At 33.5% G+C, this 11,920-nt stretch overlaps 1 protein-coding gene across 2 annotated transcripts in view; it reads right to left on the bottom strand.

Moving 5' to 3' along the window:
* Positions 1-1,365: 1,365 nt before the first annotated feature.
* RPAP3 (RNA polymerase II associated protein 3) overlaps positions 1,366-11,920 on the bottom strand; it is a 32,475-nt gene continuing 21,920 nt past the window's right edge. For both annotated transcript variants that reach the window (XM_004693180.2, XM_012732783.1), the window contains exons 11-17: positions 11,104-11,174; positions 10,891-10,992; positions 6,805-7,043; positions 5,796-5,982; positions 4,933-5,030; positions 4,404-4,504; positions 1,366-1,638 (exon numbers count right to left, since the gene is read on the bottom strand). In XM_004693180.2, the coding sequence (XP_004693237.1) occupies positions 1,553-1,638; positions 4,404-4,504; positions 4,933-5,030; positions 5,796-5,982; positions 6,805-7,043; positions 10,891-10,992; positions 11,104-11,174 (884 nt within the window). In that variant the 3' untranslated portion in view covers positions 1,366-1,552. The remainder of the gene's footprint in view (positions 1,639-4,403; positions 4,505-4,932; positions 5,031-5,795; positions 5,983-6,804; positions 7,044-10,890; positions 10,993-11,103; positions 11,175-11,920) is intronic.

Here is an 11,920-nt window from a genome sequence, read left to right as displayed (position 1 = left end):
GACCCCAAGACTATTCTTAGAAAAAAGGTGATTGTGACCTCAACCCATTTCATATGCTAATGTCATCCCTCTGCCTGCCTGAATTGTATAAAATAAACCTCTGCTGAAGGCAGAGCAGGAAGACTTGCACCCAACACCCATTCCCATGTCTTCCTTGTACCCGCCCCTTTTTTCCCTTTTTCCCCTTTTTCTAGGAATCTCCGCTCGCCGATGCCATTCTCCCCTTGAGACCCTGACTGTTCTGCCCCCCAATAATCTGTGATCGGGGTCAAAGAGTCTCCGACAGTTAACAACTAGCATGATGTCTGTTAATACTGAATTAAAAATTAAACCCATAAAAATGAAATGCTTGTCAAACATGTATTCTGATATTTAGTTCAAAAATCTCTGTCCTACAAGGAAATGAGCTAGCCTGCATCTTACAGATTTATGTAAAAGTGCTGCCAGAGAGCTAAATCAAGGGTTGGTGTGCTATCTTCAAGGACTAAGGTAATGGATGTCAGAAACTACAGGAGGGAAGGTTCACTGGACTTCACAAATGATTGGAACTTAGGGAGAAGAAATAAGGCTCAAAAATAATGCTAAGGTTTGAGTTCCTATATTAACCAAACATGACCTTTTAAGAGGAAGAATGAACCTGCTGTACCAAGGGGATGATGAGTTTCTTGGTAGCAAGAACAAACCAAGTAGTTAGTGACTAGCTAGGAGTAAAAAGATAAACTTGGGAGGTGATGGAAGTTCTCTGAGTAGTCAAACTCTGAGGAGAATAAGGCCAAAGACTGGATATTGAACACATAAAAATTAAAAGAAGACAGAAGCCACCAAGAGGATGTGAGGAACTTAGAGGGCAAATGTCACGAAAGCTAAGGTATTCAACCAGATCAAATCTATAGAGGTCAAGGAGAACTACAGGAAAACCACTGGCTTTACTATCACATAACCACTGGAGATAGCTAGAGAAAAATGAAAGAACAATGGCAGGGTCACAGGGCCATTCCTTAAATAGGAAAATATGGACTTGCTTATAGTCAGGTGCTGAGCCTCAGAAGACAAAGAATAGCAAATCACAAAGTGATAGAGAAGGCAAGATGGCATGGATTCTAAGTAAGGCCAAGTCCTTTCTTACTCTTAGGGAAGCAGGTGACCCATGCCAGAAAGAGCAAACAACCTTTTCAGGATAGTTCTATTAAGCCTTAAGTGTCCTTTTAACATAAATACCAAAAACATATATCCAACAAACCCGTAACTTTAAGTCACTAAAATGGCACAATGATACCAAGTTTTGTAAAGAAACAATCTGGTTACTTACCTAATGTGTAACTAGTTATAAAATGACATAAAATACTGATCACAAGTACACTCAGTTATGTTTTTATTTTCAGAGTGAAACTTATAAACAATTCATTTCAGTACATTTCTCACTAGTTAAATTAAAATTCCCTTTAGTTAATCCAATGTCTCTATGATTTCATTTCTTAAAAAGCAAAACACTATTTTCAGTAGAAAAAAATGCACTGATACAGATCAAAGACAATTTTAGTAAAAATGGAAATCAACCACCATATCTTTTCTTAAGTTCTTCAACAGAATTATCCTTCAATCCTGATTTGTCTATATGACTGAATAATGCACGGGCAACTGGAAGAAAAAGAAAAATCTTCATTTTAACTTTCATTTTTTAAAAACTAAACAAAGGAAAAAGTAACAGGAGTAATATATGTCTAAATCATTTTACATTTTAAAGCAATAACCATTAATTATTGATAAATTACATATTTTAAAAGCCAACCAAAGAATAGAAAATTATACAGCAATCCAGTATTTTTTACCAAAATATTTTACTTTAGCAATACAAATTTTCTTACATCCTATGACATTCACCTTGCAGACTAAACTCATTCTGTCCTACCTTAATGTTACCCTGTATAACAAATACTTTTACTATTTACTATTTCAATTGACTGTTATCAAATTTAAATTATTTTATCTTATAAAAGAAAATTTCATACTATTTATAAGCTGAAAATGAACAGTAACAGCTACATAATCATGTCCGATGGGCATTTTTTTTTCATTATATAATAAAAAATAGCTACTGAAAGTCAAAAAAAATCTGCCTATGAATCATATAAAATCATCTCTTATGCCAATGAATGATCCATACTCAACACTTTAAAAAGGACAATTACGTACGTTTGTATGTTTTCAACATTAACAGTAGTTAATGATAAAGGCAATAATAAAAGATATCAACAGTTAATGTTCATTAATTAAGCATGAATGCTTAGTTTCATGCCAGGAACAATATTATAAGTGCTTCCCATGTTTAATTTAGCTGACAGTGGTGACTCAACTAAAACAGTAGTCAGTAAATCAGCCTAGAAAGCCATAGACCAAGTCCTGCTTTCATGGAGCTTTCATTCTGTCAAGGAGAGGAAAAATAAAAACATGAAATAGTGTCAGCTGGTTAGATATTATGAAGGAGAAAGCAGGGCAAGAAGACTTAAAAGGGTAATGAGGCAGGGAAGCAGGCAGTTATTTTGAGGTCTGGTGAGGAAAGGTGTCTCTGAAGTGGTAACTATTAAAAGGAAAATGAATGAAGTAAGGAAGTCTGCAAGGTGAGGATATACAGGGAAATCATCTTTTCTAAAGAAACAGACAAATGCAAAGCTCCTAAGGCTAAAATAAGTTTGCAGCCTGGTAAATTACAAAAACACAAAGTCAGTGTAGTGGGACATAGTGACTAAAACAAAGGGTAGAAAACAAGGTCAAAAAACTAAGAAAAAGCAGCATTTTTCATGGAATTTAGGGACTTTAGTAGTTATAAAGCAGAAACATCTTTGTGTTTAAACATAATCTTAAAAGTCCACTTAAGGCCCTCCCTGGTGGCGCAGCGGGTTAAAGCACAGCACTAAAGAAGTCAAAGCCACTTCCGCATGAGTTCGATCCCCGCCTGCCCCGGAGGTGACCACATGGCATGGCAGACCTCTCCTGACCCGCCCGCTGCTACCCTCAGCAGTGTACTTTGTCGATCTGCCTGTTCTGCTCCCCACTCTGTCTCTGGTGAATCATCTCACCCTCCGCATCTCTGGCCTGTACCCCAGTTCTGTATGAATAAATAAATAAATCTTTAAAAAAAAAAAAAAAAGTCCACTTAAGTTCTAAACATTGAAAATCCACTTCCCTGGGCCCTTCCTGGTGGCACAGCGGATTAATGACAGCACTAAGAAATTAAAGCCGCTTCAGCATGAGTTCAATCTCTGCCCCAGTGGTGATCCACATGGAGCAACACACCTCTCCTGCCTCACCCACTGCTCCCCTCAGCAATGTGTACTTCATCAGTTGGCCTGCTCTGCTCCCCACTGCGTCTCTGGTGAATCCTCTCACCACCCTTGCACCTCTTGCCTGTACCCCAGTTCTGTATGCATAAATAAATATTTTTTTTTAAATCCACTTCTCTAATGTACAATATAAAGTATTAGTGACTGAAACTCATTCAGTGTCACTGCTAGAAACATAAAGAATAAATAAGGAGTCAATATAATACATACATGTATTACTCAGGACACATGTATGCATTTCAAAATACATTAAATATAAGCTACTTTGAAAACAAAAAATCTGGTATCCTTAAACTCTAATTACTATTTTTCCTAAAACTGAGTATAAACATAAACTGTTGAGTAACTAAATTTCCTGTACTTTGAATTTATTTAGTTCCTCAAATCTGATACTTTATGTCAAAGACTAAGATGGTCACATAAGAGAGCTAATTCCCCAGGCACATTATCACCTAAGTCTACAACCCAGCTATATTGTACTCGTTTTAGTTTTCTTAAGTAGGGCTTTTCTGCCTCAGAACATCTGCACATGTCACTCTCTCAATCTAATGCTATTCCAAGCCCTCCTCAACTGAGTATTGTATGTCTTTGAAGTTTTTACTTAAACTCAAGGAAATTCGCTCACACAGAATGGGTCATACATCCCATGTTGGAATGCAAGCCCAGTTGGATGCTTCTGTGGCAAGAACCCTTCATGTGTTCCACACACAATGGCAAGAACTCAACCATGACACTACTCCTTATAATTATAGCCAGTATGCCTAAAGTAAATCTGAATCCAGCTTCCAGCTAAGTGACCTTGGTCAAATTCTTCACCTCTCTATGACTTGGTTTTCTACTTTGTAAGAAGGAATGATAATCATACCAATACTTCATAATACTGTAGCCAGAACTAAAAATTTAATTTTACGTAATTGTAATTCAATTTAATTGACTTAATTACAATTAAATTTAACTATATATGTGCACTGTACACAAATACTCAATGTTTGCTATCATTTGTTCAATAAATAAAGGGGCAAGATTAAACAGATATGGAAAAAGTTTTTTCACAGAACTTACTTTTTTTCTCACATTCAGACATAAACATCACTGCCATATCAAACCTTTTTATTTCAGAAAGTCTTTGCAAGATTTCAAAGATGAGCGATGGCTTTTCTTTCCTAAAATAATTACAGTATAAAATAAATTATTAATTAAAAGTAATTTATTTTCTGTTCAGTAACAATATTAAGTGTACACATCACCCTTTATCATTTTCCCTAGATACTGTCTATATTCTAAGTGCCCAACTGAAGAGACATACTCAGTCAACTTAATTACAATTAACTAAATTGTTAAATGTGAGGCTTAGCACAGACATTATTTTACTATAACACTTGTTACTTTTAAAAAAAAAAAAAACTGAAAAGCCAATTTTCCTCCTACTCCTCCATTTCCCTTATTGCTTCTATTTGTCGTGTCTTTACAACTTCTGCAATAATTATGCTATATACAAGACAGCAACATATTAGAGGCACTAAATTTCCCCAAATGACAAGAAATAGAATTAACAACACAATATGAAAATATAAATAAAAATTCAACTTACTCAATGTAAAAATCATGCAGAATTTTAATGATTTGGTTGAACAGATGTGGATCTAGATTTTTCTGAAACAACTTAGGATACAAGGATGGTTCAATTTGCTTGAGAAAAATATAAAGTTAGAAAATTAAATTATGACAATAATCACATTGCAAACTATATAATAAATTCTTTGGCAAATATAGCAAAGAATAACTACTATGCATTAGTACTTAAATAATTATGGGGACACAATGAAATACAATTATGATAGAAGAATAAAAGAACTGTAAGAATTCTCTCTATTCAAGAAAATCTCACAAACAAATAGATACATTCCATTCTAAAGAACAGGAAACTTGAGAAAGTTCTCAAAAAACAATAAAAATTACCAGAGTTGAAAAATTAGAATTATGTTTGGAATTAACTGTGCACTGCAAAATTTAAGGAGTACTGTAATTGTACCTAGAAAAGGCAATGCTAATCAATTATTTGATAACTTTCATATCATTTGATTCTTTAACTGAGAGCAAATAAAAGTTCATTTTCAGGAGAATGGGAATCTAAATATCTCAGTCACTTCTTGGCACACCAAAGGCGCACTTGATGTATTGTGGCTTTTACCCCGTTTTTGAAGGATGAAGAATTAAGTTTATAATATATAAAATTAGAAATCCGTTATTTTAGACAAGAGAATTTAACACAGAATCTATTGCAGGTTGCAGGTACTTAAAATGGTATGGCCCAGGTGATACACATATCAGACAAGGGGTACAAGCATTTTTCTACAATCATATTATACACAAAATACAAATTAGCACATTATAAAATAACAAAGGTTCTCTGCCTTTTATTTACAATAGAACTACTACTGCTTCCCTTCTTACCTTTAAATACTGATACAACATATCTGGAGAATTTTTCAGTTGTCTGAAATCAGATTCAAGCTGGAATGAGTTTGCAGGAACTGAAGGAAGAACAGCTGTGATAAAATGAGCAGGTGATTTATTTAGCTCTATAGAAATCTTCTCACTTAAAGACTGACAAACATCCTGTTTCAAATTGACTTGAGACCTGAAATATTACAGAGGCATCAAACAGTTAGAAAACAACCACAAAACATGAAATTCTTTCAGCTGAAAAGATATGTACATTTTTCACAAGATAGGTATGTCACATGCTGCCTATAATGATTGCTATCTGTTGGCTTATCAGACTGGTCACTATTGAGCACACCATTTCAAAGAAAATATTCCAAAAAGGAAGAAATGTTTCTCCCTTTTAAAAGAAAAGAGAAAAAAAATCTACCCATTTAAGATCTTACCTACAATCCATACTATCTCTGTAAAATAGACCTACTAAAATTTAAAGTTAAAAAATTATTAGCTGGATTGTCACATGGCAATGCAAGAATGTATGAATAGTTTTAATACCTTAAAAACTTAATACACATTTTCTCTTCTCATCATTAAGGAAACACATGGCATTTTTTAAATTCCAAACAAAATTTAAAGAGTCCACAAATAAGCTTTAATATTAATGGTTTGAATAATGACAATTCTACAATTTTTTATAAAGCTTCCTTTTAAGAAGTTAAAAAAAATACTGAATTAAAAGTGAAACATACATACTGAAGTTCTGAAAATGAACAAAATCAATTTGTTCAAGACTACTTTTTTCATCTCTAAATTGACTGCTATAACACTATGGAAAAGGAGTAGTGATCATCCCCTAAACAAAACATCCCAAGCATAAGAAAAAAATACTAGCATGTAAAATTGGGCAATTCAAAAAGTTATGATGAGCACAAATTTTAACTTTAGTTTAATCAGTAATATCAATTTTCTAGTGAAATTATTACCATTCTAGCTGATGATCAAATAAGAATCTACTCACTCTGGGGCTGAAGTATTACTGATTTCTTCTATTTTCAACACTTTTGCTTTTGGAATATCACTTGTGGGCAAAAGGTCATCTTGGCTTGAATTCTTCTTACTTAGAGTGCCTGTGGTTGCTATTACATTTGCTAGATTAATAGAATTACTTTCTGGAGTAGCAGCAGTAGTGCTATCTGGCACATCAATAGTCTGTATCAAATTACCAGTTTCTTCAATAACAACCTTCTTGAGTGGTTTCTAAAACAATTAAAATCAATTCTTTAAATCAACAGAAAAAGGTTTCCTATTTTAGGGTCACAAATTAAAAGGCTTTCATGTTCTTTTAGCCAAAATCCCAGTTTTAATTATATTCATTTTGACGGCTAGACAGACTAAGCTTAGAGTCAGCCTCTGAGAATATTACCAAAAACAGATGCATAGCACTTACCATAGGTAGACTGAAGGGGGTGGGGGGTGAGACATGTAAATATATAAATAAAGACAGGGCAACTGGATACATACTGAAAAGGGAGAAAGCCCAAAATGCTAAGAGAATACAAAGGAAGACAAACATCAACAACCAGGGCAGCTTTCACAAAAAAAAGCACCGAGAAATGGCAAAGAGGAAGGGTTCCACACAGACTACCGTCAGGTGAGATCATGAGACTAGTGCAAGCAGAGGAGTGATAGAGACAGAGTCTGAAGGGGCCATTTAAAGACAGTTTTTAAAGTGACTTGGACCCTTTTTCAAGAAGGCTGGACTTTATCCTACCAAGCAACATGCCAAGAAAAAAAAAATGACCAAATTAATAGCAATACTGTGGGCTAACTGAAGATCAAATACAATAAAACCAATACTTTTGTATGAAATAGACTAACATTGAAACCTAAATTCACTGTCTAAATATATAGCAGAGCTCACTGATTATTTTAATCAATACAGAACCTATTCAAGTTTACATTCAGTACTCTTTTTTTGAATAAAACTTTCTTCAATGTACTCACTAATACTCAAGAAACTGTAACTTCAAAAAGCTGAGCTATATACTAAACTCAAAGGGTTAAAACCAGTCCTATTAGCACAGCTAAGACAAAACCTGTTGGTAACCAGTGAGTGTTACTGGATGAATGCACATAAAATAAAAAGCTGTCAGCAAATGTGTTAACAGATTCCTGTTATAAAGGATACTCATGTTCAGCTAAGGTCTTTGCTTTGCTAAGAACTATCATTAGCAACAGTCTTCTATCAAGAGACTGACCATTTTAATGGACATGTGTGTTTAAAAAAAAGACTCATTTCTGACAAGCAGTAATTACTGAATTAAATCAATGCAATAAAGTCCCATTTAAAACTAAATCTTTTCATGGACAACAACTATATAAACAATCCCAATTTACAAATTTCCTAACAGATGGTCTCTATCAAATGTGTGGGCATTGAGAAATGCTAACAGGCTACTGATGATGGGAGGAAGAGATGGGAGAATGACAATATGCTGTTAACAGGGTAAATTGCAAAAGATATCACTATAAAAATAATAGGGAAATAATCTCTTTTAAAATTAAGATTTAAAAGAATAAATTTATTTATTTAAAATAAAATATTTTAGCAGAGACTAAAAGATCAGGAAAAACTCATTTCTACCACCCTATCAGGAAACTACAGGCCCCTGGTGTGATTTATCACTGCTCTCCTACACTCACCCTAAAAAAATTAGCCTAAAGTTCTCCGAGGCTGCCAGTCTTTGAAGCACAGAGACAACCCTTGCCTAGCTTCTCACATGAATAAAGTAACTCTCAAGGATTCTCTCTCTATTCCCTGGGATTTTCTTTCCTGATCACTTTCCCCAGTGACTAGGTAGTCTCACAAAAAAAGGAAATTAACATTCATTTCACCCAAAATACCTTAGCATCAATTACTTTCTTTCACCTCAACTAACCTGTGAGATATCCTCAACTTAAGGAGAAAAAGTTAACTTGGAATTAGGTAAAACTTATCCAAGATTTCAAAGTTTATAACAAGTCTTTGGTGTAAGTATTACACCAAACTGCACCACCTGTTTTTTAAATAATCTCCACGTTTTACTATGAAGACCTATTATAAAAATAAACAACATCTGGTGATGGGAAACCCGCGGGGATTACAATCGAGATGGAAAAAAAAAATGTGCAAAATGATGTAAAAATAAACTTTGTAATAAAAAAAAAGCTGCCAAAAATAAAAAAATAAAAATAAAAAACATAAAAATAAAAAACATAAACAACAATTTTTCTCCCTACCCATGAAGATCCTGATTTTCTGGTGGATCATTTACAGAATGGTTTACCACACAACTCTCATTTTATATATGTGTTTTCTTTTAGAGAACTAGACACAAAAGATTTAAATAGTGTTGCATTTTTCACAACTATAAACATAAAATGATTTTTACAATGAGGGTGAAGAGAACTCAACGAATTTATTATAGCTGTTTAAGGTATACTGGCCATTAGACATTACATACAGATATTTGATTTCCCACTAGGCAATGTCTTTACAATTATAGACAACAGAGTCTAATAAAGCCTTTTAAAAGCTTGTAAATTTTTGTGAAGTTTACAAAGATGTAAAAGTTTAAATCATATTTAAACGGTTAATCATCTTTAGTGAAAACAGAATAGCAAATAAAGTACAAAAATGAAAATAATGTATAAAAACAACTGGATTTAAAGTTACAAGAACACCAGAAAACTATTAAATTAAGGAAACTTTAATTTACTACTAAACCAAAAATGTGAACTTGGCAAAATACTTCTTTGCCTCACTTTCTCTATCTGTAAGAGGAGGATAAAAACTTTTCTAAGTAGATGACTGGATTAAAAAGATGTGGTCATATACACAATGGAATATTACTTGGCGATCAAGAAAGATAAACTCATGCCTTTTGCAGCAACATGGATGGAACTGTAAGGGATCATGCTTAGTGAAATAAGCCAGGAAGAAAAGGAAAAATACCGGATGGTTTCACTCACAGCAGGAGTATAAAAAGCCAGGGGGAAAAAAAAAAATAATGAACAACAATATACCAGAGACATTTTATAGGGGTGGAGTGAGGAATGGGATCAAAAATGGGGGTAGGGGGAGGAGTACACTGGATTATGATGATGGCACACAGGTGATTTGGTGCTGGGAAGCCCACAGGGATTACAACTGAGATGGAAAAAGGCACAAAATGATGTAAAAATAAACTAATATATAAAAATACTTTTACCATAAAAAAAATATCTTTTCTGACTGCCTTATAAAGTTGTTTTCTCAAGACGACATCAGTGATTAAAGGTTACTATTAGGAGACAGAGGAAGATCATGATCCAAGATTGGGGAAACTGACACCTTTCAATTTTTTAACATGTTCTGTGATTTCATGGGTGTTGGCTTTATAATTATTCTAAAATTTCAGCTCGTCTATTCTTCTGTACATATTTGATATTTCACAATTTACATGTATGTAATACTATGTAAATACAATATTTATAAATTACCAGAGTCACAGCAATATGTGTGTTTTAAATGAATGAAATTTTAAAGGTTCAGTGAAAGCAAAATGCTATATTCATGGTAGCTACTCTTTCTATTCCAATATTGCAGTAAAAAAGCTGGTTTTGTTGGACTCAATGAATAAGGTATATCATTAACAATGAGTAACGTTTATTTGTCATGAGAATTTTGCCTATACTAAATATCTGGCTTACGTGCTCATTTCAGATTTAATCCCATACAAGTTGCAAATCTGTAATAAAATTCCCATCTCAAATAAGAACCATTAATAGAAATACCATGAAATATAAAACTGCTTTAAATTTCTTTAATATCAGAAAATATGCACAAGTATTTAAATCTATAGTCCTAATTTTAAAAATCACTTAAAGAATTACCCAGGAACTATAAATAGCTCAATTTTCCCCAATTTTATTATTTCAGTATTCCCAAGACTTTTTAAAGATTCTAAAGATGGCCTTGGGAGGAGCTTTAAATATTTGAGTTTGCTAATTCAACACTTGTTTCTAACTCTTTATTAATACATCATTCATATTTAAATGGGGGGGATTAAAGTGCTTTACTTACAGTTGATCCAGAATGAGATGGATTATCAATGGGTTTTACCACATTATGCCTTTGTGTGGAATCAAGAAAGACATTGTCCCAAAATCCTTTCTCAATTAATTCCTAGAAAATATATAATCATGACTATCAAAATATTGTCATTAGTTATAAAACAAATAAATGTATTTATGTTTCATAAAATATGAACATATTTTCTTGAAAAGATGGCCTTACCTTTTTAATTTTGGAAAGTTCAGTTACTGCTTGTTTATTCCCAGGTTCCAGAAGCAAAACAGTTTCAAAATCTAAAGTAAATTTAAGAAATGTGATTAATTAATGAAAATATTTATGGAATATTTTGAGTTTTTTAAAATATTTATGGAATATTATAGAGTTCAAGAAATGAACTCCATATTTACAATCATATGTCACTTAACAAAAATACATTCTGAAAAATGCATCATGAGATAATTTTGTCACTGTGTGCATGTGTGCACAGTGGTACTGGCTGCTACACATCTAGATTCTATGATATAGTGTATAGGGGCCACCATCATACATGCATGGGCTCATCACTGGGATATCGTTAGTTGATGCATGGGTACTTAGTTGGTAGCCCCATGTTTAGTTCAAGAAGTTTTATTTAGTATGCTGAGAAATAGCTGAGCATAAGAACTAACATTTACTAAGAGCTGTTCTAGCAGCTTTATTATGAATTTCCATGTAAGACGCACTATATTCCCACTAAGAGCTGATACACATGAGGCTATGAGGTCACTTACCAAAAACTCACATTATTAACAAATGACAGGCTAACTCAATAAATATAAGAAAATATCAGCTGGTGGGAATGCAAACTAGTACAACCACTATGGAAAACTGCTAAAATGGAGCTTCTATATGACCCAGCAATCCCACTCCTAGGCATCTAACCAAAAGACACAAAAACACTGATTCAAAAAGACACCTGCACCCCCATGTTTACTGCTGGTTTATTTACAATTGGAAAAACATGGAAGCAGCCCAAATGCCCAAAAGTAGATGACTGGAT

The sequence above is a fragment of the Condylura cristata genome, unplaced genomic scaffold, assembly GCF_000260355.1.
Source record: "Condylura cristata isolate star-nosed mole 26May11 unplaced genomic scaffold, ConCri1.0 scaffold00036, whole genome shotgun sequence".
NCBI classification, from domain to species: Eukaryota; Metazoa; Chordata; class Mammalia; order Eulipotyphla; family Talpidae; genus Condylura; species Condylura cristata.
Note: the sequence above shows the minus strand (reverse complement) of the source record. Positions and strands in the feature narration are given on the sequence as shown.